The 26,917-nt window shown below is 45.2% G+C and overlaps 1 protein-coding gene across 4 annotated transcripts in view; it reads left to right on the top strand.

The window, feature by feature from the left end:
* Positions 1 to 7,847: 7,847 nt before the first annotated feature.
* Positions 7,848 to 26,917, top strand: part of SERGEF (secretion regulating guanine nucleotide exchange factor) — a 236,676-nt gene continuing 217,606 nt past the window's right edge. For 3 of the 4 annotated variants that reach the window (XM_040988460.1, XM_040988459.1, XM_040988462.1), the window contains exons 1-5: positions 7,848 to 7,929; positions 12,269 to 12,404; positions 13,542 to 13,697; positions 16,998 to 17,092; positions 22,565 to 22,625. In XM_040988460.1, the coding sequence (XP_040844394.1) occupies positions 7,870 to 7,929; positions 12,269 to 12,404; positions 13,542 to 13,697; positions 16,998 to 17,092; positions 22,565 to 22,625 (508 nt within the window). In that variant the 5' untranslated portion in view covers positions 7,848 to 7,869. The remainder of the gene's footprint in view (positions 7,930 to 12,268; positions 12,405 to 13,541; positions 13,698 to 16,997; positions 17,093 to 22,564; positions 22,626 to 26,917) is intronic. The other variant, XM_040988461.1, reaches the window with a different exon arrangement.

The following is a 26,917-nucleotide window of genomic DNA, read 5'->3' as shown; positions in this document are numbered from 1 at the left end:
CATAAACAAATCAGAATACATAGATAAGGCCTATTATACTTGTTTATTTTCATATAACTTTGATCATGGTGAAGAATCATACTGACCAGTTTTTAAAATACTGCATTGAAAATCACTCTGTGACTAAAGTACACCAGAATAAATGTTAGGGATACAACCCTGTAGTCCACAATGTCATAATAAAGATATTTAATGAAGAACTGTGGTATTTTTTCTAATCTCTATATTTGTGATATTTGGTAAATCAAAAGTTCTAAGAGTCTCATAATTTTCGTGGTTCTTTTTTTGTGTGTGTCTTCAAAGATTCTAGGAGTTTATTAACATTTCTTCAAACATGAGAAAATTGAATTATAATGTGGTTCAAAATTCTTTATCAGTATATCACTACTCACAAACATTCTAATGTTAAATAAATTACAAAAACTGTCAGAATGCCCACATTCCTTTTTTTTTCTTTTTTATTATATTTTTGACAATCTTTACATAGTTAATTAGGGTAAAAAGGTTCAAGGGCTGTAGGAAAGTGGGTAAGACTATTATTTCCATATTGTTTGCTTCATGTTTAAAGGGTGGGTATTAAGGGAAAAGGCCCACTCAATTTTCCACCCTCCCCAGGTCCCGGATGTAGGGTATGCTCCAAAGTTTTTGCTCAAGTGGTTTTGATAGTTCACTAATTACTGAATCGCTGCCAATCTTGCCACTCCAAGCACTATGAGGTCTTTGAAGAATCCACTGATTGACATAGTCCATCAAAGAGTCTCTGTTTGCCTCGTATTTCGCTGCCAACATATAGCTGAGATGGTTGATTGACCTGTTCTGTCTTCTCTCTTCTCTTGGTTAGGGTTGAGTCCAGCATTTCGACTGGGGAGATCCCCAAAAAAACTTTGTCTGAGGTGTTCTCAGACCAGATTCTTGTATGTACTAGCAAGTACAGGGCCTGGCACAGTCCATTGCCCTGATCAGCTGGTGGTTGCAATTGCTGGGTTGGTTCTGTTTTCAGCCCCAACTTCCACTGGAACCAATGGGTGTTGCAGTCCAGCCTGGTTCTGCCTAGCACATACTCGTCCCTCACATAAACCAGTGGGAGCTGCAGCCTAGTTGGAGTGACCCGCAATAACCCCCACCAAAGCTGCCCCCTACCCTGGTTTGCCAGCATGTGTAGCAGTAGTCCAGTCTGTCTCACACCCCATTCGGCTTTCGTACATGTCAATGGATATTAAAGCTTAGTCCCATCTAACCAGCTCCACTATGCAGCCCACACAGATGCTGTTGGGTGTCTGTCTAGCCACCCCAGCCCCTATCCTAGTTTTTTGTGCCCTCCTGTGGGAGTGGTAACCCAAGAGGGAGGAGCCCACTATTTCCCTCCCAGGTCTCCTACTCCCAGATTATGCACTCTCCAGGTAATTCTGTGGCTTGACTTGACAGAATCAGCCCCAGTGCCAGCTTCTACCAGCTGATAATGTGGCTAAACCCAAACAACCCTCACCCACTCTAATTTTGTTTGCACCAGTAGGAATAATCAGTCCAGCCTGGCTTTTCCCTGATCTAGGTCACATGATGTACACAGGTGTTGTAGCCCTGCTTAGTCTGATCTGCCCCCATTCCAGCTCATGTTCTCCAGTGGGAGTAGCTATCCAGCAAAGGAACCCCTTCTTATTCCCCCTGCCAGCTCTGCCCCCTCCCTTCCTGGTTCTCACGTGTGCTGGATGGGTGCTGCGGTCACATCTGGTACAGGCAACCTCACCTTGGCATTCCACATTGTGCACTGTTTTTTGTTGCTACCAAACCTGACTCGACCCCACACTGTTCTGGTACTTAGATTTGCCAGTGGATGACGTGAACTGATTCAGCCTGGTCTGCTCCCGACCCATGCCAAATGTATGCCAGTGGGTAACTTTCCATGGCTTATTTTGGGCTGTTTCCTATCATGTTCCTGCTGGAACTGTGTCCTATCAGAGGAGTTGCCCAGGCTACTCCATCAGAACCTCTCCCAATGTCAGTTTTTGCGCATACCAGGGGTTGCATGAGCCAGCCCTACTCAGTTCACCTCCTGTCCTAGCAGGAACAATGGCTTTTCCTGACTGGCCTTCAACCCAAACTGGTCCTTGCTGTTGGATGTTTCAGCCCAGCCATGGCTTGTCCATACTCACATATGGCTCACACATGGCTCAGTAGGGGTTTGAGACCTTGCCTAGTCCATCGCACATCTGCCCTGATCCTCCAGAACACCAGAGGGTGTTGGAGTCTGGCCCGGCTCGGTGCATCCAATCCCCCAGTCCACACTTGTGCCAAGGGAGACTACCACTGTTTCCAGATCAGAATGCAGCCCCCATTCCAGCCTACGTGCCTGTTGGTGGAACCTCAACCCAGGTAGGGTTTTACCCTTAGTTCTCCAACCGGGCCTGTTCCCAGCTATAGATCACACGCATGCCAGCAGTTGCTCTGATTCAGCTTGGCTCAGCCCCTCACCTGTCCCAACCTCTCCCTTAGACACTGTGGCTTAGTGTTCCTGGCTCATGCAGACCAGTAGGTGCAAGAGCCTAGCTCTCATGACCTTTGCTCTGTTCTGGTCTCTAGTTTCGCTTGTGGGCTAAGGTTTGCTCAGTCCTGCCTGGTCCACCCTGTTCCATTACCAATTGACACATTAGCCAGCTGTTGGAGCTACTATGCCCAGCTTGTCCGACCCCCAGGTCTGGACCACATGTTCACCAGCAGGAGCTATGACTCACCAGGGGAGTGTCCCAAGTTTCTCCACTTAATCCACCTTCAGGCCCAGTTCTCATACATGCCATTGGGTTTTAGACAAGGTTCTAGTGAAGTCTGGCCTTCCACTTGCCCACATTTCTTTATTACATATTTCACTTATTTTATACATGCATAATTTATTAATGACACACCAACATACAGAGAATTTTTGTTATTTTTTAAGTTGCATTCAAAATTGAAGAGGGGAAAAAAACTACTGAGAATTTTCTGTATAATAGAACCCATGCTTCATTTTCCTAATGTAAAGACAATGTGGTCTATTTTAGCTAATTTTCTATGTAATACACATTTATGAATTGCAAGAATGGTGTACTAAATGATCATACAATTCATGTTATCAATGAGTATTTATCACTGTCAAACATGTCAATGTGGATTTATATTTTTGTGTACTATCAGTTCTACTATATTAAGAACTCCATCATATCTCTAACTTCTTAAAAAGCCCATGGTTATGAGACTTTAATAGAAACCCAACACACCCAGAACTACTCACCATTCTGTGGAGTTCCTTGCCAAGTCCCAATCTCACGTCTCTCATCTGTTAAAGTAAAATAAGTCTATTTTACTCTGGGTTCTTGGATAAGCAATACTGTGGGAAGAGTCTGTAAAGAGAAACCTCTGCATGTAACAAATCATTAATATAATCACAAATCTAATCAGAGATTCCCCCATTACTTTTTCTTTCTTGAAAATTGTTTTTAGATTTTTTTTTTTACATTGAAAGACTGATTTATAGAGAGAAGGAAAAACAGACAGAAATATCTTCCATCTGCTGATTCACTCTCCATTTTGCTGTAATGACTGGAGTTGAGTTGATCTGAAGCCAGGAGTCAGGAACTTCTTCCAGGTCTCCCACATGGGTGCAGGGTCCCAAGGCTTTGGGCCATTCTCTACTATCTTCCCAGTCCACAAGCAAGGAGCTGGATGGCAAGTGTAACAGCCAGGACACAAACTGGCATCTGTATGGGCTCCTGGGCATGCAAGGCGAGGATTTAGCCACTAGATCATCACATTCCCTACACCACGCCCTCCCACCTCTGGCCACTCCTCCCAGCTTCTTGATGTTATTATCTTCTAGATGGATTAGCTTTTGCTTCAAGCAGACAGTATAAACTTAATACATGGAAACTCTAGGAATTGAACCAATGAGAAGATGAATTTAAGTCATTAGGGTGGCTGGTCTATTTTCAACTGATCCTCTATGCCTAAGCTGTGGCTCTTTAGGAACCCAAGCTGGAAGCTATGTGTGTGTGATGGGATTACTTCTTTGGGGGCCTTGGACTCCTATTTCTGTCCTTTTCTTCACTCTTCACTCTTCTTCCCACCCACCCCCACCAAGCTCTCCAAGATTGCTAAAACTATCCCTCAGTTCTAATGACTTTCATTGTTCTCTAGTAAGATTTAAAATGTATTTTCTGTCAACTTTCTGGTGAGTTGGTTAGCAGCCAGTTAATTTTTATCAAAAGCATAAATCTGACCTTGGAGTAAATCATTGCACTACCTTGTGCCTCAGTTTCCTCATCTAGAAAATAATGACTCTAATAACATTTATGCTAGTAGTACTTGAAGGATCAAACAACATAATAAATGAAACAATTGTATCCTGCATGGGAAGATAAATGTAAGTATAATCTGTATTGTCCTAATACTTTATGCTTCCATTTTTTTGGGAAGACAACATACCTGAATGTGATATCATCAAATAGTTTCAATCCTGTCCCCTTCAAGACACAATCAGAAAGTTCCTGGAAGGATAAGTCAGTAGCATGTACATTGTTGAAATGGTTGCATTATTTCAACACTTCCAGGATCTTGTATTAAGGAATATAACTTAACAATACAAGAGTAGTTTAAAGTACTGATGTACATTCAAGGAGTTAAATTGAACTATTTTGGAATGTATAATAGCTGGCTCTGTATGGTAGTTCTTGCCAGTGCCTTTGGAAAAAAACTCAGCATACTGCCTTCACTCTTTTTACTCACAAATAGGAAAGTTCTTATTTTCTAAAGTCTCACCTCATGCACACAATTTCTCCTCAACATTAAAAAGTCCAGCCCTGTGTAAAAATTAAAGTTCTTAAGGTTAAAGTTCTTGTCTTCTTGCAGAAATGAAAAAGGAGGTAAGTATACTTCTTTCATTTCTTGGCTTCTTTCCTTACTTCTTCCCTACTCCCTGGGATGCCTTCGATCCTTTTCAACTGGGGAGTAGCAGTGCGGAAGAGAGGTAAGGTGTAGAAAAATCTTTCCAGTCTAATGCTGCAAAGATTTGCCATTAGTGGTTTCTGTGTTTCACGTGGATGCATTCTCCTGTGCATATTTTGCAAGACTTTCCCTGCCATCAGGGTCTCTTGATGTGGATAACTGCCTCTTTGAATTCACTACGCTCAGTCTCTGAGAATACAGTTGCTAACTTTTCCATGGGCATCATTCACTTCTTCCCCACCCAGATTCCCTTGGATAGGGACCCAAGACTATTCTCGGCCAATTTACTTCAGATATTCAGACATTCTTTGTCTTGGAAAATTCTGTGTGTTTAAAACTTTCCCAAAGCATTTCTCTTTTCTCAACTATCAGAGTACCCAAGCTGCCACAGATCACTGGACTTCTCAGAAAGAAACGAACTGAACAGCAGCCCACTCAGGCCCCAGTCTGGATGGAAACACACCAAGCTCCTTCAGGGCCCCAGGCAGTGCCTTTCCTTACACATGAACAAGTAGTACTAACACAACATGGACAACTGTGGTCACACAGCCTGTTAGAATTCTCTCAGCATCTCTGACTTGTTTTGTAGAATGGAAGCTGGTTTCTAGACAACTGCTTTGCGAGTTCTGCCATGGTGGTCTTGCACCTCACTTTATAATACAGAAATCATTGCTCATTGGCATTTCATTGCCTTGGGAACTCAGCCAAAAGAGATGGCAAGGGTCCGATTTTTACATGCTATTTCACATGCTTAAAAGGAGTAATCACATCACCTTATACAATGCAAACACATGCAATGCTTTCATTAATTAAAAATAAATTTGAGGGCCCGGCATGATGGCGCAGTGATTAAGGTCCTCGCCTTGCACGCCCAGGATCCCACATGGGCGCCGGTTCTAATCCCAGCAGCCCCGCTTCCCTTATAGCTCCCTGCCTGTGGCCCGGGAAAGCAGTCGAGGACGGCCCAAAGCTTTGGGATCCTGCACCCGTGTGGGTGACCTGGAAGAGGTTCCTGGCTTTGGATCGGCATAGCATTGGCCGTTGCGCTCACTTGGGGAGTAAATCATCGGATGGAAGATCTTCCTCTCTGTCTCTCCTCTTCTCTGTATATCTGTCTTTCCAATAAAAAAAATAAATCATTTAAAAAAATAAATTTGAAAAACAGAAAGGGGTCTGGCATAATGGCTCAATGGCTAAACCCTCACCTTGCATACACTGGGATCCCATATGGATGTCGGTTCACGCTCAGTCTGTTCCACTTTCGATCCTGGGGCCTGGGAAAGCAGTGAAAGACAGCCCTAAGCCTTGGTACCCTGTACCTGTGTGGGAGATCTGGAAGGAGCTCCAGGCTCCTGGCTTCAGATTGGCTTAGCTCTGGCCGCTGTGGCCACTTCGGGAGCGAACCAGCGCATGGAAAATCTTTCTGTCTCCTCTCTGTAAAATCTGCCTTTCAATAAAAAAATATATTTTTTAAAAAAAAGAAAGAAAAAAAAGAAGAAAGGAATAAAAAGCCCACTCACAAACAGCAGTCCTGCTCACTTCAGGACTCTGGAGAACGTAGAGATGCTTCGTTCCTAGCAAGGTCATGGAGGTTCTACCTTTTTTTTTTTTTTAAGATTTGTTTTTATTTGAAAGGTACATTTAAAGAGAGAAGGAGAAACAGAGAAAGGTCTTTTATCCATTGGTTCACTCTCCAAATCGGACAAAGGAGAGCTGATTCGAAGCCAGGAGTCAGAAATCTCTTCCTGGTACAGGGTCCCAAGGCTTTGGAGCGCCCTTGACTGCTTTCCCAGGCCACAGGCAGGGAGTTGGATGGAAAGTGGAGCAGCCAGGCCATGAACTGGCACCTACATGGGATGCTGGCTCAGGCAGAGGATCAGCTAGTTGAGCCATGCGCAGGCTCTCACGTATGTTTCAAAGGTGTCAGGGTTTCCAGGGGACAGTCATTAACGGCAGAAACACAGAGAACAGTGGAAGGAAGGAACGGGAAAGAACTCTGTAAGGGCCCATCTAAGACCCTTTCCGGGGACTCTCAGGTACCTAAGGTGATGGTCTGGGTCAGTGCAGGGCCGGTGCGGACGAGGATCTACTGCAACCCCATCTGTTCCAAACCCCAGCTCCACGTTCCCCAAACGCATAGTCACGCTGTTCTTCAGCAAGTGTGCCGGGCCTGCCTAACACCCACGAGCAAGGCGGTGTCTGGTAAGCGCCATTTCTTCAGCAAAATCTAAGTCGGGTGCAAATGATGCCGCTTGGATCGTCACTCGGCTCAGGGCCGGGCAGGACTGGGCATGGAGGGTGAGGCACTGCTGGAGGTAAGCGCGCCAAGTGGCCGTCTCAGCCCAGAGTTGGTGGGCGCAAGCTCTGGCTCCCAGCCCGGTGTGGAGGGCGACGACAGCGACGCGAGGGTACCGACTCATTCCTAAAGGCTTCTAAGGTTTTGCAAAGCACCCTCGAGTCGGCTCCCCGCCTCGTCTCCCTCGGCAGGACTCTGCAAAGCCCCGTCCCACGGCCTCAATTCCCTCCCGGTTCACCTGGTGACACCATTCCTGCCTGACCTTTTGGGATGCAGTGCGACTGCGTGAAGGACCTATGTTAGCTACCAAGCGCCGGACATCTAACACCGAGGAGGGCGAGGGCTAGGGAGAAAGGCCGGGGCGCAGACTGCGGAGCTTTAGGCCGGCTCTGCCCGCGAGCGCTTGCGGCTGTCCGAGGGCGCGGCTGCTCGCATCCCTCTCCTGCAGCCGGGGCCTGCCCACGGAACACCCTTCCCTTCCCTCCGCCTCCCGGGGTCGTCGCCCGCTCCCTCGAACGCCGAGGCCCGGGCGGCGCAGGCCCCGCCCCGGAGGCCCCGCCCCCGCGCCGGCGCTCCCGGAAACGCCGGCGGAGCTTCCCCGCATGGAGCGCGAGTCGCGCGCCTCGGAGGCCGCCCCCGCCGCGGCCGCGCTCTTCGCCTGGGTACGTGACTCCTCCCCCGGGCAGGGGCAGGGGCTGAAGGGCCCCGGGATCGGGAAGCCGCCGGCGTGGGCGGCACGAGTCCGAGTCCGGCTCTGGGCTGGAGCTGAGGCGAGGGAGGGTTGGGAAAGGGTCCACGAGTGGCGAGCGACTTGGGAGCCTGCAGGTTGGTGGGGGTGAGCATGGAGGGGCTGAGGCTGGCGCGAGAGAAGCTGCTTCACGGAGGAGCGCCTGGGGAGATCGCGTGCAGAGCTCCAAGGAGAGAGAGGAGCTCCCCCCTCCGTCGGTGCCCCCACCCTCCGGTGGCCTGGAGGACTGAGGCCCTTCCGCAGCCCACCGCAGCCTGACAGAGCATCCTCTGGGTGTGAGACCTGCAGAGACCCCGCGCATTGGCCGATGCCCTGCTGTGACCCCCGGAGCATGCCTGTGCTGGGGCGTGGGAGTCCGAATGGCGCTGGTCTGGCGGACGCGATGGGAGAGGCAAGGGTCGTCTTTCCGTGGGGGCGGAGTGGAGGCTTTGTGTTCCTGAACTGGCGACGTCTTGTGGCTCTTCATAGGTCGCATGCCAGCTGTGCCAACCCCTTGACTGGGATGTCTGCATCGCAAGGGGGCTCCTGTCTCTGATTCAGAAGATCTTGCGTGGGGCCTGGCAGGCTCATTTGTCTTCAGGAAGCATTTGTTGACAAATGAGTGAATGAATGAATGAATGAGTACCTTTGTACCCGGCCCGTGGTCTCGTGTTTGGGAAATGCCAAGAGTAACAGATATTAGTTTCCAAGTCAAGGGGAGGGACACTTAGATTGCTGTTGCAATCAGTCTTTGTTGTCCAGGTTTTCAGAAGTAGCTGTCAGTCCAAGGTGGCACCTGTTGAGTGCGAGGCAACAGTTTGGCAGAAGGGAGAGCACATGCGGCCGCAGCAGTGTAGCCATCTGAGCGACATGGAGGTGGCGCTTGAGCTGTGGGGGGGCGTAGGGATTGAATGGTTGGTGTGTAGAGGTGACACATGCGGGAGAAAAAGTCTTTCAGATATGCCTTTTGTGCTGCGACGGAAATTTTGCAGAACTCGCCAAACTGCTGTGCATGAAGGCCTGACGGTGTGTGTTGTAGCTGCGGCAGCCTCCATGTGGGGGTGTATTCCTCAGCTGGGACTGCCATAAAAAGTACACCGACTGGGAGGCTTCAGCAACAGAAATTTCTGAGCTTAATAGGCAGAGATGGAGGCCGCGGCGGCGGGTTTGTTTCCATAAGGCATCTCTGGCTTGCAGACACCACCTTCTCGCTGTGTGCGTGTCCTCCAGTGGCTTTTCTTCAAAGATGAGCATCCCTGGGTGTCTCTTTCTGGAAGGACAGCAGTTGTATTGGATTCAGACCCCTGCCTGAAGATCGCATTTCTGCTTTCACTGCCTCATTAAAGGCCATCTCTCCAATACAGTTCTGTGCTGAGGTACTGGGGGTTAGAGCCTCATCAAGCATATTTTAGGTGCACACAGTGGAGTCTGTAACAACATACTTATCTCTCTGTGGTTGTGTGATGCGTCTGTGATATTTGTAAGAAAGGGAGGCAAAGGGCCCGGCACAGTGGCACAAGTGGTTAAGGTCCTCGCCTTGCACGCCCAGGATCCCATATGGGCGCCGGTTCTAATCCCGGCAGCCCTGCTTCCCTTCCAGCTTCCTGCCTGTGGCCCAGGAAAGCAGTCGAGGATGGCCCAAAGCTTTGGAACCTGCACCCGCGTGGGAGACCCGGAAGAGGCTCCTGGCTTCGGATCGGCATAGTATCGACCCGTTGTGCTCACTTAGGGAGTGAATCATCGGATGGAAGATCTTCCTCTCTGTCTCTCCTCCCTGTATATCTGCCTTTCCAGTAAGAAAATAATAAAAATAAATCTTTAAGAAAAAAAATTAAAAAAAAGGGAGGCAAAGATTGTTAATAATAGGTGATCTTACCTTTTGCTGAATTTAGCACCTTTTGCTGCATTTTGTAATTTGAGTGCCAGACTGCCCTGTGTCTCCTTTTTGTATCAGGTGTGCAGGAGCTTGTAACCTCAAGAGGGGGACAGCCACCGAAATCTCAGAGCTGGCTGAGACATCTTGGGCCTTTACACAGTCTTGCCTTTGCTCTTTCCTGGGTAGAGGGTCATGAGCTATGTTTTGCATTTGCCTTGTAGATCAGTGCACATCTTCTTTGGGACCAGTCCAGTTACAGGGGAAATAACTGAGCAGAGTTCTTGCCTTCATGAAGTTTACCTTCCCTTGAGGAGCTAGACAGGGAGCAAGTAAATGTAAGTGATGGCAAGGATAGTGAGAAAGTGGTAAAGAGAGAAAGTCAAAAAGGCAGGTGCTGTTTAGGTAGGGTCATATCCTTAGTGTCTCATTAGGGAAAGCCAGGACTAGTTCCTCGCATGTCCCTTTCCATGTTTTACTTAAAGGCACGTTACGGAATGGTGAAAGGAGCAGGGTTTTCTCATCATTGCCTGCAGCCCTGGTGATGGGGAGCCATCGAGCAATTAGTGCTGATCAATTAACAGTGGAAAGTTGCTTAACCTCCCTGAGTTCTGTTTCTTCGTCTGTGAAACAGAGTGAAAATGAAGTGGCAGTGTCTTTCTTGGATGAGAATTTTTTTTCAAAGGTCCAGAGTTTTATTTTGACTACATTCTCTACACCTCTTTCCTTTGGATAGGAATTAAAGATAACTGTGCTGGGTCCGGTGTCATATGGTGTAGCAGACATCTGCATCACTCAACCACTTGCTGCTTTCCAGGTCTAAACTTGGCAGGACATTGTAATTGGGAGTGGAGCTAGGACTGTGGTATGGGATGTGGGTGTCCCATCCGATGTCTTAACCACTAGGCTAAAAGACCACACTCAAGAACATATTTTCATTTGAATTTTTTATTTACCCATTTATTTATTTGAAAGTCACACATGTGCACATGTGCGCACGCACACACACACACGTGCACGCGCACACAGAATGGGCAAGTGATATTTCCTGTTCATTGATTGAGCCTATGAATATCCAGAGCAGCTAGGACTCAGGTTGAAGCCAGGAGCCAGGAACTTCTGGCCAGTGAGGTAGTACAAGTTTTACTATTCATGTCTAGGAAGAATTGGTCTTGAAAAAGTTATAAGGATTTTTGAAACTTTTAAAGAAAGATTTATTATTTGAAAAGTAGAAGGCAGCGAATCAAAAGGAAGAGGGAGAGAGGGAGGGGTTAGGGGAGTGACAGGGAAAGAGAGAATCTTCCATCCACTGGTTCATTCTCCAAATGGCTTCAGTGGTACAAGCCAAAGTCTGGAGCTTGGAACTCCATCTGGGTCTCACATGTATGTGGCAGGGGCCTGAGCATTTGAACCAGCTTCTGCCACCTTTGTAGGAGCATTAACAGGGAATGAGATCAGAAGTGGCGCAGCCAGGAATTGGCTAGGTGCTCTAATATGGAATAATGGCATTAAGAGTAACGGTTTAAGCAACAGTTTAATGCCATAAGGTTAGCCTTAAAATTTTGAAATTCTAACATGATTATCCATGCAGATTCACAATCCCTTATCTTCAAGTCTAAACACTCAAACTTTACTGGACGTCAGGCTGTTTATAGTCCCTACACATTTGTTATATTTACAGCTTTTATTGCAAAATTGTTCCATTTTGCTTGTCGCATGCTGCCTCTGGATCTTGCTGCAGTATGAGCAATATATTACTTTTCTTATATCTATAAAATTCTGAATCTGGCTGCAAGAATTCCAAGTTAAGGATTATGAACTTTTGTTATAACAACAATAGACATATTTCCTACCAAGGGAAGATCTAGTTCCTTACAGGAATTTGGTGTGAATCTTAGAGTCACGGAACACTGGACTTAGAGATCGTTGCAGATCTCTTTGAGATAATGGTTCACCTTGTTTGAGGACATACATCCTTAGCTAGCTTTGGTGACAGAAAGCCATTGCCAGTTTTCCCAGTGAGAATGTGGAGAGAAGAGGCAAGCACCGCTCATTTTGTTCCTTTTCCTGTTCTTGTCCGTAGCCATCCAGGTGGTTACCTTTGTCAGAAGGAACCCTGTCTCCCAGTGGCTATACGTGGGGTTGGAGCATTGGAAGGGAAAGATTGGGGAATATCATGGGGTAAGTTGTGGATGCTGAGGGCTCTGATCTTATGGAAACCCTGATTTCTAAGCAGAGGGCCACCATCAAAATGTGGGATGCATGTAACAACCTCCGAAGGCAGCCTCTGACATCTCAGCTGTTAGAGACTCTGAGAGCACTGTTGGGATGAGGAACTAGAGACAAGTAGATAGATGTTGATGGTTGCGACTTTTTCACCTTTGACTTATTTTATCTCTAGGGTGCGAACAGCTACGGGCAGCTTGGCCTTGGCCATAAGGAAGATGTGCCTTTGCCCCAACAGCTGACTGACTTCTGCAGACCTAAGTGCATTAGGAGAATCACGGGTGGAGGGGGCCATTCTGCTGTGGTCACAGGTAACTTATCCTAAACGTCCATCGTCTCTTGTTTTGCATAGGCTATTTCCCATGGGATGTTCTGCTGTCATCTTTGAGCCTTTTGCATTTTGCAGAGGAAATGTTTTTGAAGGAGAGCCACATTAACATTAGAAAATCTTAGATTGTCAGAGTCAGAAGAACTTCAGAGATCTTTGAGGTCATGCCCACCCACTCTTACCTGGGCATTACAGAAAAGAAGCTTAAAGAGGAATGCTGGTTTTTTGATGTTTCAGGACAAATTGGTGGAAAGCTGCAATAGCATTTAATAACATATGTTACTACTTAACTTTCACCTCTGTGTTAGAAGTCTTTGCAAGGAGGTTGACTATTCCTGGAGAATAAGAACCTTTTAATTAACTTAATTTTTAATAAGATCCTTTAATCTTCGCTCAGAGTATCTAGGATAGTACCTACCAAGTACTTCAAGTGTGTCACTATTGCCAAGAAGGGCATCTTGTTGAGAACATGAACTCTGGACTCCAAGTGCCTGGTTCTGTGCATTGTTAGCTGGATGGTTTTGGTTCAATGAGTTCCTGATCTGTCCCTTGTTGATAGTAATAGTGGGTGAGGCGAATCAGTGAGATAATGGGCCTGTGTTGTGACTTTCATTTGTTCTTGGCACTTTTATAGACCATTTCTTCCATAAAGAAGTACTTAAAAGTTTATTTTATATCTGTTTTGGCAGAAAAATGAATATAAGCCAGCCTGGATTAGTATCATAAATACTTTACTGTTAAATTTTCTCATTTTCAAGGAATTTAAAATTAGCTCATTCTCATGAATGAAAGTACTGTTGACACCGTGCCTGAAGGGTAGGCTGGCTGTGCGCATACAGTTCTTAGAATAGTACCTGGCACATCCTTAAGTGTTGGCTTTCTGTGGTACAGCAGATGCTCAGTTTGATGGTAGACTGGCCACTGCTCCAGGACTCAGAGTTTCCATATAGATATTAGATTTAAGGCTGTTGGCCTTGTGTCATTTGGATGCAGAACACAGGAACATATTTAGCTTATGAATTTGTGGGAGAAAGAAGATATTGGTCTGTGACTGTAAGTACTGGCTCACTTTGGCAGCTGCACTTTTCGCTGGGCACGTTATCATCTTTATATTTTGTAGATGCAGGAGGTCTTTTTGTTTGTGGCCTGAACAAAGATGGACAACTGGGGCTTGGTCATACAGAAGATGTTCTCTATTTTACCCCCTGCAAATCCCTTCTGGGTTGTCCCATCCAACAGGTGGCCTGCGGCTGGGATTTTACCATTCTACTCACAGGTGAGTTGACTCCTAGATAACTCTGTCAGTGTGAAGGCTTTGGGTGAGGACATTGTGATGACGATGGCTATATATTAAGTAAAAGCTTGTATTTAAAACATTCACACAGATGTTCTCTGTGATTGTCAAACTTGGATGCTTTTTAAGCTAACAGGATCTGCATCCAAAGTAGAACAGTTGGGGCTTGAAGCCATGCCCAAATGTGATGCTGGTGGTCGCTTAACTTGCTGTGGGCTTGTTAGGCCCTAGGTCGCTTAACTTCTTTAGGGCTTGTTAGGCCCTAAAGAAAAGTTGTTAATTTACTTACTTTAAGGACAGAATTGGAACAAGAGAGATTGACAGAGAAGAAGAGATCTGTCTGCTGATTTACTCCCTAAATGGTCTTAACAGGTCTGAAAACAGGTCTAGTTAAACAAGCAGGTAACAATGCCGTCTTGATCTGATAAGGTACTCAGGCCATCTTCTACTGCCTTCCAGGTGTATTAGCATGGTCCTGGATAGGAAGCAGAGCAACCAGGATTCACACTGGTACTTTGATAGGGCATGTTGGCGTCCCACACACGTGCAGTATAAGCTGATGTGCTGTAATGCCAAGCCCTAAAGGAAAGTTGTGATAGAGAGGAAGATTGAGATTAGGTTGGAAGACATTTGTTAGAGACTGGGAAGTGAACTAGATCACTCTTTTTTTTTTTTTTTTTTAAGATTTATTTATTTATTGGAAAGTCAGACATACAGAGAGGAGGAGAGACAGAGAGGAAGATCGGAAGATCTTCCGTCTGATGGTTTACTCCCCAAGTGACCACAATGGCCGATGCTATCCCAATCCGAAGCTAGGATCCAGGAATTTCTTCTGGGTATCCCACACGGGTGCAGGGTCCCAAGGCTTTGGGTCATCCTCGACTGCTTTCCCAGGCCACAAGCAGGGAGCTGGATGGGAAGTGGAGCTGCCGGGATTAGAACCAGTGCCCATATGGGATCCCGGTGCGTTCAAGGCAAGGACTTTAGCCGCTAGGCCACGCTGCCGGGCCCTAGATCACTCTTTATAAAACTTATTTGTTTTGTAGACCATTATTGATGGCTGCTTTCTGTCCTACAAATTAATGAAAACTATGTTCCTAGTCTGGCTGGCGAGCAGTGCCAACTAAGGGTTTGTCACAGGATATTGTGATTGGGAAAACATGAGAAAACAGAAGTTCCCATAGTAAGGATGGCAGCTTTTTCCCACTGAAGAATTTTTTTTTCAGATTCAATCTTTTAAAAAAAATTTTATTATTATTATTATTATTATCATTTTCTGATACAGTTCCATAGGCTCCTGGCATTTCCCTTATCCCAGCCCCAATTCCCCTCTCCCCCACCTGGTTCCTGTATATCATTACTAAAGAATAGTTCTTCATACACAGTCATATGTCCATTATTGTGGGCAAGAACAATGGGAGAGAGTCCAGCATACTATTGTCAAAGACAAAGGAAATTTTTGCTGGGTATGTTATCCTAGGCCAACAATTGTTTTCTTTTAGAATCTGGAATATGTCACTCCATTCTCTTCTTGCCTATAGAGTTTCCTGTGAGAGGTCTCCTGTGAGTTTAACTGGCATTTCTTCATATGTCAACTGATTTTTTCACATGCACATTTAAGGATCTTTTCCTTATGTTCAATTGAAGAGAGCTTGATGATCATGTGTCTTGGTGAAGATCGCTTTTGATCAAGCCTGTTGGGAGTTCTGTGTCCCTCCTGGATGTTGTCTCCCAATTCTTTCTCCAGATTAGGGAAATTTTCCTTGATTATTTCATTAAATACATTTGCAAACTCAGCTTCTCTTTCTGCACCTTCTGGGACTCCCATAACTCTTATACATGACCTCTTCATAGTGTCTTTCAATTCTTGAATACTTTTTTTGGCCTGATCCAGCTCTGCTTCCAGCTTTTTGTTTGCTTCTCCCTGATGACAGGAAGTATCTGCCAATTCTGAGATTCTTTCTTCTGCTTGCTTCATTCTACTTTGGAGACTCTCCACTGTTATTTTTTTTTAAAGATTTATTTTTATTATTTTTTTATTGGAAAGGCAGATATACAGAGAGGAGAGACAGAGAGGAAGAGCTTCCGTCCGATGATTCACTCCCCAAGTGAGCGCAACTGCCGATGTTATGCCGATCCGAAGCCAGGAGCCTCTTCCAGGTCTCCCACACGGATGCAGGGTCCCAAAGCTTTGGGCTGTCCTCAACTGCTTTCCCGCCGGGCCACAGGCAGGGAGCTGGATGGGAAGCGGGGCCACCGAGATTAGAACCGGTGCCCATATGGGATCCCAGGCGTGCAAGGGGAGGACCTTAACCACTGCGCCACTGCGCCAGGCCCTCTCCACTGTATTTTTAATTAGCTCTACTGTGTTCTTAATTTCTGATCTATCAGCCTTGATTTGCTTTATTGCTTCCTTAAATTCTTTGAACTCTTGTATGTGCTTCTCATTGTTGATCAGAAGCTTTAAAATGAGTTTTATGAATTCTTTGTGCCCTATTTTCTCGATGTCTTCTTCAGTTAACTCTGAGGTAGCATAAGGTTTTGCTCCTTTACAGGGGAGTTTTCAGTAATATTCATTGTGCCTTTGTCTCTTCTTTTGCTCTTGGTCATTGTACTTCTGGTTATCAGAATCTTCTCCTTGGGGCAGGTTTCTAAGTCACCCACAGGTCTACAGTTTGATTTTAGTTATTGCAGTTGGTACACAACTTTTTGCTTGCAGCCACTTGTGCCACAACCTCCAGCGAGTTTCAGGTCTGGGTTCTTATGTTAGAGTTCCACTGTGGTCTCCACAGCCCCAGCTCCTGGCTTACCGCTCTTCTCCTCCTCCTGTGATACTGTGCTGAGGTTGCACTGTTGTCTCTGCAACCTTTCTCCCATTTCCGGTTGGAGCATGTCCCTGAATGCCACTGGAATATCAGTTACCGTAACACCACACCATTGTGTCTGCTGCTTTCCTGTGTCTGTCAGTCTCCAGGTACCCCTTTGCTGTTGTTCTGTCCTCTCCTGTTTCCTGGAATGTGTCCTCTCTGCTTCATCCTGATTAAATGTTTCTCTGTCCGCTTAAATGTGTCCTTACCCTATTCTGCCATCTTGATTCTCCACTGGAGAATTTTTTTGCTGCATAAATATGATTGGTCTCTGTGAAGCCAGGATGTGTGGAATCCCAGGGAGCACCTCTGCCTCTTCCTGCCGCCTTCATGGGAATCCTCTTCAGCTTTAGCCATAGGTCACAAACATGTTACTTCTTAAATTTTAAGCTTACATCCATTTTTTATTTTGCAGAAAATGGTCAAGTTCTATCATGTGGATCCAACTCCTTTGGCCAGTTAGGAGTTCCTCATGGACCACGAAGATGTGTGGTTCCTCAGACTATTGAGGTGAGGACTGTGATATTTACCTTGCCCATGACCTGGTTGAGTGTTTCCAGGATATAATGATTATGCTTTCCCAGAATATTAAAACTGCATGGTTTTCTGAAAGCCTGTGGGGTAGGAAAATTTGTTAAATAGTAGGTCCTTCTGAGAAGAGTTAGGTTGTTAGAAAAACTTGTTACCTCTTATACACATTGCAAAAATCTGTACCTGAGAACAGTGAACATAATACATTTTATAAGATCATTAATAAGAGCCTGCGGGACCACAGACCAGCACTGTGCTGAGATGGGATAGCAGTGACACAAGGCACATGAGCAGATACTCGGAAGCACAGACTCCTCGGAGAATAACCACACAGTAGCGCAGTCGCCTGCTCTGGAGGGGAGTGCAGACTTGATCAAGTACGTCCTGCAGGACCCCGTCTGGCTGCTGATGGCCAACACAGATGACAGCATCATGTTCACCTAGCAGCTGCTTTCTCGGGTCGTGGAGATGATCCTGAAGGACACAGAGAAACTACAGCTGTTGCAGAAATCCCAACCCCAGCTCTCCGAGGGCAGTGGCGCAGGGGCTGTGTGAGGTCCACCCCTGAGTGCAGACCGGCAGCCTGACTGCAGAGCTGGATATGGTGGAATGTGTGTACTTGGAGGACCAGGACCAGGGCAGCCTGTGCACACCCTACAATGAGGACGACAGTGGTTCTCTAGGATTCAGCGAGGGGTCACATGCAAAGCAGCAGGGCAGCTCCACCCTAAGGCAGGACACTCATGGCCTCCTGCAGCCCTCAGCCCTTGCAGCCGTTGGTCTGCCCTCGGCAACCTATGGAGATGGGCAAGCTCTGCATCGTTTCTGTTGCTTGCTTTGTTTTGTTAAAAAATGTCATGTTCTGAAGTGGCAGCCCCACAGGGTGGTCTGGTGGCCAGGGGAAAGCTGCAGGACAGTCCAAGGAAGGGGCAAGTTCCCAGAAGTCTTTGACAGCTACAAGGATGAGGCCTGTGTCCTGATACTTCATGCTGGGGTGTGGCTTCCAGAACTTTCCAAGAGTGTGCTTGCTCATGCTCCCTCTGCCTTCTCTTGCAGGCTGCTTATCTTGAAACTGTTTTGTACGTTGATGCTTCTCTCCCCACACCAACGGGAGTGTCGCCCCTCATAACATCCTTTCAGAGCAGTTCCCCTTCAGCCTTGGGCACAGCTGGTATCTCTGGCTGCTGCTGCTGCAGTGAAGCAGTTGAGTTGGCTCTTTGGTTGTAGTGAGAGAACAGCCCTCAGGGAGTCTGTGGCTGTGGGGCACCACCAGCCTCATCCACTCTCTGACTCTCCGGATGCTTCCATGTCCTTCAGACCATTTTGGATGAAGTGTAAAGTGTTCCTACTCAACAAATTGGGTGCCCTCTTAGAGACCAGGCCTTGGCTGTGGTCCCTGGGCCCCATCTGGGTCTGCTGGAGCCCCCATAATACAGCTCAACCAGTGTAAGTCACACCTCCTCCTGAGAGCACGGGCACAGGGTTCCATGGAAAATAGGGGGTGGTTCCTGCCTGTGCCATAGGCACGGTCAGACCAGTGGGGTCTCCTGTCGCATCATGGGGCCCAGACGTGGCTGGAAGAGTGTCTTACTGGCCTCCCTGTGGATGATAAGTGATCACTGAGATACACATCAGCTGACCTACAGTTTGACCACGACCAAAATACAAAGAAGAAGGCAGGTCTCTCCTTGCTTCTAGACAGAGACATGGCCAAAAGACGGGCGATGTCTCGTATTCGAGGGGTTCGTAAAGCCGCCTAATGCCTGGATGTGAAAAAGAAGAAGGAAAAATGTGAAAAAAAGAAAAAAAGATGAAGAAAGAAAAAGGGACCCAGCAATGTCACTTGAGGTGGCCAGGAGCAGTCTGGGTTCTTGGGGTGATGGAGGGTTCCTTTCATATCCCCCACAGCTGCCAGAATGTCCTCCTGGGGAATGTTTACCGCCTCCCTGTGTGTGCTTGCCCACTGCCCATGGCCCTGTGGCCTGGTGGGTTCACTTGGTGAATGTGTTCATATGCTGTTGAGTGTCCAGGTCTCTGTTGTTTTGTGCCTATCCGGGGGTTAGCCCTTCTCTGCTGTGAGCTGAGCGTTTTGAAAATATTCCTAAGAGACGTGCGAGCTTCCCTGGAGCTCCCAGGATGGTCAGCGAACCTCATTGACAAGCAGTTCATTCCTGCGCAAAACGGACTTGAGTCTTCCAGTGTAATATATTTATGTGACTGCTTGTATCTTTTAAAGACTTGTTTTTGTCTTTTAGAACATTGGTAAATAAAGCAAGTGCATTTTTATTTTTTAAAAAATCATTAATAATATTTTACAGTTCTAAGGTGAGAGATAATGGGATCAGTGCCAGAAAAAGGTCCACAGAGGAGTTACTTGCTTGAAGACACTAATCTGGGCAAATGGTATTCAATGAGCAGGTGCATTGCTACCATCTCGTACCACAGTGCTAAGGAAAACCCTTGGCCTGAGTTCAGAGTCCTTTTCAGTGCATTTTACTCAAAGTGTACACATTGTAATTTTATCACAGTGAGACTAAAGAATTTTGAAAAAAATATGTTGAAATCTAAAATGAGTTTCATCCCCTAAGCTGTCCTATTATCTAATTTTCCTAAACTCTGATTAAGAATGGGAGATTTATTTTCACTGATTAAAGGTATCAGTCTTTTGTCATCTTGCTGAACTTGGATGCTGGTCTGCGGGGTGTTATTTGGGGTAACAGTTTTCATGGTAAGCATATAAATTTATGCTCTGTAATCCTTGCTGTAAGAAGTATTATAGCTCCCAACTACAGAGAAATGATCTTGTAAGAACCTACATGCAAACGATAATTAATTTAGCTTAGTTATATCTCATATAAGTAAAGAAGACAGAGAGGAAGAATGATTACAGTATGTTGGGTGACAGAATGAGGAAGTGAAAATATTTGGACAGATTGTTCTATGGAGCAATGGGAGGAAAGTGCCAATATGAAATGTAATAGAAATTCACCCATCTTAATGGCATCTGTTGTGTGCAGGCACTGTATTTAGGAAGAGTGAAGAAGACTTGTCCTAGCATTTGAGAGTCTTTTTTAGTTCTGTAGTACGTGACAGACACATAAAGGTAGTACCATTTCAGAACTATGATAGGTACATGTAAAACCCTGAAGAAAGTTTGGAATAGGAGGATGCACAGAATAAGTGCAAGGGCAGACTGTTCTAAGCAGAAGCAGTTGTGTAAGCAAAGGTATAGAAGCATAAAACAGGATATTTAGGATACTGAAGTATTTTTAGTATGATTGGAATATTGAAAATGGTGGAAGTGCTGGAGTAAAGTGGATGGGGAGAGCCTACTCAGGTGGTAAGAATAGTTGTGTAAGGACCAGATAGGACAGTGTGTCCTATAGGAAGGATCGAAGGAAGATTACTTGGGGAACTCATGTAGACAATCCAGATGAGAGAACCCTGGCCCCAAAGAATGCAACAGGAGCAGGGATGGAGAGGAAGAGATGGAAATGAGTGTGTTGGTGAGATTGTATCCATATATAAAGCTCTTCACTTTTAGGGAGAAAAAAGGAAGAAAAAAAATGTGAGAGGATAGTATATCTGCATTGTATTAGGAGTAAGATTGGAGCATCCCCAAAGCTAGTGTGATTGTGGTTCTATTGACAGGAAAATAGTCTCTGAAAGCAAGAAGGCCAGAGCTCTAGCCTTTGTACTGGTGACATTGCAACTAGTAAACTGTGTTTTCTGGCAGATTTGGTGCTTAGGCTCCAGGCAAATAGGTAAATAGAGGCCTTGTCTTGGAGGGATTTAAAGTTCAGAAAAGTACCAGGGACCTCTCAATAAACAAACGTGATAAGATCCCCAGAGGGGTTGTGATTGATGCATAAACAGTTCCATTAAAAGGCAGAGATTAGGACCTAGTGTGATGATTCAGTGGCTAAATCCTCGATTTGCATGTGCCAGGATCCCATATGGGTGCCAGTTTGTGTGCCATCTGCTCCACTTCCCTTCCAGCTCCCTGCTTGTAGCCTGGGAAAGCAGTAGAGGATGGCCCAAAACCTTGGGACCCTGTACCCATGTGGGAGACCCAGAAGAAGTTCCTGGCTCCTGGCTTCAAATTGGCTCAGCTCTGACCATTGCGGCCACTTGGGGAGTAAACCAGTGGATGGAAAGATCTTTCTCTCTGTCTCTCTTTCTCTCTATAAATCTGCCTTTACAATAAAAATAAGCACAACTTTAAACAAAGACAGAGATTAAATAAGAGCCCATTTGGGCTGGTGAAACTGAAGAGTTGTGGCCTAAAGAGGAGGTCTTCATCAGTTATCTGCTGCTATGTAGCAAATTATCCCAGAATTAGCAGCTTAAAACAATAAAGATTTATTATCTCATCACTTCTGAGGTTTGGGAAACTAGAAACAGCTCAGGTTTTCTCATGCAGTTGCAGTGAGATGCCAGCTGGATTTGTATGCAGTCTGATGGGTCAGTGGGGTTGGTTGACACGTTTCTAAGCTCTTGCATGACTGGTAGCAGTTCTTCAGTTCCTTGTCATGCTTGGCCTTTCTGTAGAACTATTCACAGTGGCACCTAGCTTCTCCCAAGCATAATGGGGTGAGGGTGGGTTTGGGAGCTTGAAACCAAGCAGGGATCTGCAGTGCTTTTTATCACCTAGTCTCTGAATCACACATTGCTTTCTAATTTCTTTCATTAGAAATGTGTCACTAAGTCCAGCCCACACACAAAAAGGGAGTTGAGTTCCACATCTTGAAGGGAGGCATATCAGAGACTTTGAGAACCTATTTTTGAAACCACCATAAGATGTCTTAGAGGGGACATGACAACTGTCTTCAAATATTTGGAAAGCTTTGTCATTGTCAGAAGCTGCAGGCAGCTAGTTTTGGCTCCATCTAAAGAGATAAAAGGAACAGTGCAAAGACGTAACACTCGTGAGGAGATGCTGAGTACTGTGTCACTGGGGGTAGGTGTTTGGCAGGGGTTGGCTGAGCACTTGTGAGGTTGTTGTGGAGGGGTTTCTAATGTTAGGTAGGGCTTGAACTAGAACAGCAGTGGGAAAACTAAGAGCTCTTTGTAAATAAAATGTAATTGGAACACAGCCATACTCATTCATTTTTGTATAGTCTAGCTCCTTTTGTGTTACAATGCCAGAGCTGAGTTGTATGATGGAAACCATATGGCCTGTAAAGTCTTAAATATTTACTGTCTGGCCCTTCACAGAAAACATTTATTAACTCCTGGACTGGGATGACTTTGGAAATCTCTCCCAGCGATGATGGGTATTATGATGTCGTATTATAAAAAGATTTCTTAAAAAATGAGGGCTAAATATAGATGTATTTGTAAGTAGAACTGTTGAAAGAGGACCATGCTGCATTGTATTTGGGCATAAATTACATGAAGTTTTGTAGATGAGTAATTCCGGGATCTAAACCCTTTGCTTTATTTCAACAGCTCCTGAGAGAGAAGGTTGTTCATGTTGCAGCTGGACTCAGGCATGCATTAGCTGTCACAGGTGACTGTTTTGCCCTTTTTAAAGATTTGTTTATTTTTGTTGCAAAGACAGACTTATAGAGAAAGAGACAGAAAAACCTCCATCTGCTCAATTACTCCCCAAATGACTACAATGAGCCAGTCTGAAGCCAAGGCTTCAATGCCGGGTCCCAAGGCTTTGGGCCATCCTTGACTGCTTTCCCAAGCCATAAGCAGGGACCTGGATGGGAAGTAGAACAGCTAGGATATAAACTGGCACCCATATGGGATCCTGGTGCGTGTAAGGTGAGGATTTAGCCACTGGGCTATCGCACTGCACCTTTTATTTTAAACAGACGTGCTATAAGAAGAAGAAGCTGAGCTCTAGGAGGAAAGTTCCTTTAGTAGTGTTGATGGTTTGTATTTCTCACTAAAAGGTGGGGAACAGAAGTTGAATGTCACATGGGAAAGGCCTTAGGTGGTAGGGAGGAATCAATAAAGTTTTTCATGTTTTTCTAGGCATGGTGCTAGGTTCCCCTTATTTATTCCTCACAACAAGAATGACTGAATTTTTTGTGTTTGGAGACTGAGGCATACAGGGATGAAGTGCTTGTGTAAGGTTTTCCAGGGTGAAAGCGGTAAGAGGTACAGTTGGGATCAGAGTCTAGCCCACATTGTTTGCAGTGCACTGCCTTCCTAGTGGATTTTAATTTTTTCTTCAGTTTAAAAACGCTGAATGAGCTTGTCTTGTGTGCTCTCTGTGTGATGGAACTTGTGTATGACATGGAGTGGGGCGGTGGCAGATGGGTGAGCGGTGACTCTGCTATCTGCCCCTTGCTCCTGTTTTTGCTCTCCCTCCTTCTGGGCTAAGGACAGCACTAATTGGCCGTCACCAGAGTAAAGATAGTAGACATATTTAGTGCCTCCCGAGTTTCTTTGTGTCCCTTTGGTTTGTGTATATGTTTGTGTTTTGTAGTAAGAATACTAATGACGTGAGATCTAGCCTCTTAACAATTGTTGAAGTGCACAATACTGTATGTGACTATAGGCAGTGCTGTACAACAACTCTAAATCTTATTCATGTAGAATAACCAAAATGTTATACCCATTGAACAACTTTTCCAATTTCCCTTGCTCCCCAGTCTCTGGAGCCGCTATTCTGTTTTCTGCTTCTATGATTTTTTTTTTTTTTTTTATTGTTGCTTACACTGTATTATGTAGTACAGTTTTATAGGCGCTGGGGATTCCCCCCACCCCTCCCCATACCCCTCCCCCCATGGTGGATTCCTCCACCTTGCTGCATAACCATAGTTCAAGTTCAGTTGAGATTCATTGCTTGCAAACACATGCCTAGCATAAAGTTCAGCGTCTTATTGTCCAGATAAGTTCAGTGGCCTCCTGGGGAGACCTTCTATGGTCTGAAGATAGGGCTAACAGAGTAAAGATCCGGTCGGTTAAAAGCCCCAACAAGGCCTCAGTATCAATATACAACATTATGGAATTAATTGACATAGTATTGGGTAAACAATATGTTAAAAATAATGCAAGTTCCATTCTTCGAAACATCTGGGTTGAGACAGCATCAATGACACGTTCAAAAAATAACAAACAACCAAACAATAAATTACAGGTTAAATCAAGGCAAACATGTGGTATCTAATCTTTTGGGATTCACTCATTTCCCTTAGCATTATAGTTTCCAGTTGTGCCCATTTAGCCACAAAGAACTGCATTTTGTTTTTTTTAATAGCTGAGTAGTATTCCATGGAGTAGATGAACCAAAGCTTTCTTATCCAATCTTCTATTGATGGGCATTTCGGTTGCTTCCATGTTTTTGCAATTACTGATTGTGCTGCAATGAACATAGGGATGCATGTTGGTTTGTCGTAAAACAGGTGTTTTGGATATATTCCTAGGAGTGCTATTGCTGGGTCATATGGTATGCAGATTTTGAGTTGTTTGAGTGTTCTCCAGACTGATTTCCATAAAGGCTGTACCAATTTGCAGCTCCACCAGCAGTGGAGTAGGGTTCCCTTTTCCCCGCATCCTCGCCAGCAAGCGTCGTTGGTGTTCTTGTTTATGTGGGCCAATCTTACTGGTGTTAGGTGGTACCTCATCGATGTTTTAATTTGGATTTCCCTTATTGCTAGGGAGCTGGAACATTTTTTCATATGTTTGTTTGCCATTTGGACTTGTTCCTTTGTGAAATGTTTGCCCATTTCCCTTGCCCATTTCTTGAGTGGCTTGTTTGTTTTGGTTTTTTGGTTGTTTTGAAGTTCTTTGTATATCCTGGAAATTAGCCCCCTATCGCCTATATCGTGTGCAAAGATCTTCTCCCACTCTGTGGGTTGCTTTTTTACTTTGTTGATTGTTTCCCTTGCTGTACAGAAGCTTCTTAGTTTGATGAGGTCCCATTTGTTTATTCTGTTCTCAACTGCTATTGCTTTTGGTGTCCTTCTTAGAAAGTCGGAACCTACTCCTAGGTCTTGCAGTGTATTTCCTACATTTTCTTGCAAGAGTTTGAAGGTTTCTGGATGTAGGTTTAGGTCTTTTATCCATGTAGATTGGATCTTAGTGTATGGTGATAGATGTGGGTCTATCCTTTTGTTTCTACAGGCTATCAGCCAGTTGTCCCAACAACATTTACTAAAGAGGCCTTCCCACTTGCTTGAGCTATCATTGGTCTTTTTGTCAAAGATTAATTGGCTGTATTTGTGTGGGTTCCCTTTTGGTGCTTCTATTCTATTCCATTGATCTTCCTTTCTGTCTTTGTGCCAGTACCAGGCTGTTTTGATAACCACTGCTCTATAGTATGTCCAGAGGTCTGGGATTGTGATTCCCCCTGCTAACCTCTTATTTTTCAGGATGGTTCTAGCTATTCGTGGTTTTTTGTGTTTCCAGATGAACTTTTGAATCATTGTATCCAGTTCCGTGAAGAATGTTTTGGGCAATTTGATTGGAATTGCGTTGAAAATGTATATTGCTTGTGGTAGTATAGACATTTTAATGATATTGATTTTGCCTATCCAGGAGCACGGGATGTTATTCCATCTTTTGAGGTCTTGTTCAATTTCCTTTTTAAATAGTTTGTAGTTTTCTTCGAATAGGTCTCCTACGCTTTTGGTTAGATTTATTCCCAAATACTTCATACTTCTCTCTGTTATTTTGAATGGTATCCTGTTGGTTAGATCTTCTTCCATCTTGGTGTTATTTGCGTACACTATGGCTGTTGATTTTCGTCCTGTATCTGTCCTTTGGCTTATTTCACTTTGAGTAATGTTGTGCAGATTCATCTGTGTTATCCCAAGTGACAAGGCTTCATTTTTAAGGCCGAATAATAGTCCATTGCATGTTTATATCATATTATATTTCTTAAATTTCTTTTTAAAATTAATTTTCGCGGTGGTGCAAGTGGTTAAGGTCCTCGCCTTGCATGCCCGGGATCCCATATGGGCGCCGGTTCTAATCCCGGCGGCCCCTCTTCCCATCCAGCTCCCCACTTGTGGCCTGGGAAAGCAGTCGAGGACGGCCCAATGCTTTGGGACCCTGCACCCGTGTGGGAGACCCGGAAGAGGCTCCTGGCTTCGGATTGGCATAGTATTGGCCGTTGCGCTCACTTGGGGAGTGAATCATCGGATGGAAGATCTTCCTCTCTGTCTCTCTTCTCTGTATATCCACCTTTCCAATAAAAAAAAAATTAATTTTCCCCTTCTTAAAAGATGGAGTGAGGAAGTGAGGGGAAGAGAAAGAATGGGGTGGGGAGGGGAGAATGAGACACAGAGAGAGCAACAGAGAGAGAAAGAGAGAAAATCTTGCATTTGCTCATTCACTCTTCAAATGCCTGCCAAGCCGGGGCTGGGCCAGGCTGAAGGTGGGAACTTGGAACCCCATCTGGGTCTCCTTTGTGGTGGTAGGGGCCCAAGCACTTCAGCCGTTATCAGCTACCTCCCGGGATGTGTTTGTAGGAAGCTGCATGGGAAGCAGAGTTACCAGAGCTTGAATTAGCACTCTGATATGGTATGTGGGCGTTGTAAATGGCAATTTAACTTGGAATGGGAACATCTCAGATGTCAACTGAACCTCCTGCACCACAATGTCAGACCCTGTTACCATGTCCCACCTGTTGTGAGTAATGTTGCATTGGACACTTTAGTGTTATTCTTTGCAGATGTGAGATGATCTCATTGATTTGCATTTTCCTGATGATTAGTAACATTGAACATGATTTGATATACCCTTTGGCCACTTGTATGTTTTTGGAGAAATGTCTACTCCAGTGCTTTTTCTGTTTAAAAATTTTTGCTATTGAGCAGTAGGAATTCCTTTTGTATTCTG

This window comes from Ochotona curzoniae, unplaced genomic scaffold, assembly GCF_017591425.1.
Source record: "Ochotona curzoniae isolate NIBS_2020 unplaced genomic scaffold, NIBS_Ocur_1.0 contig_4877, whole genome shotgun sequence".
NCBI lineage: Eukaryota > Metazoa > Chordata > Mammalia > Lagomorpha > Ochotonidae > Ochotona > Ochotona curzoniae.
Note: the sequence above shows the minus strand (reverse complement) of the source record. Positions and strands in the feature narration are given on the sequence as shown.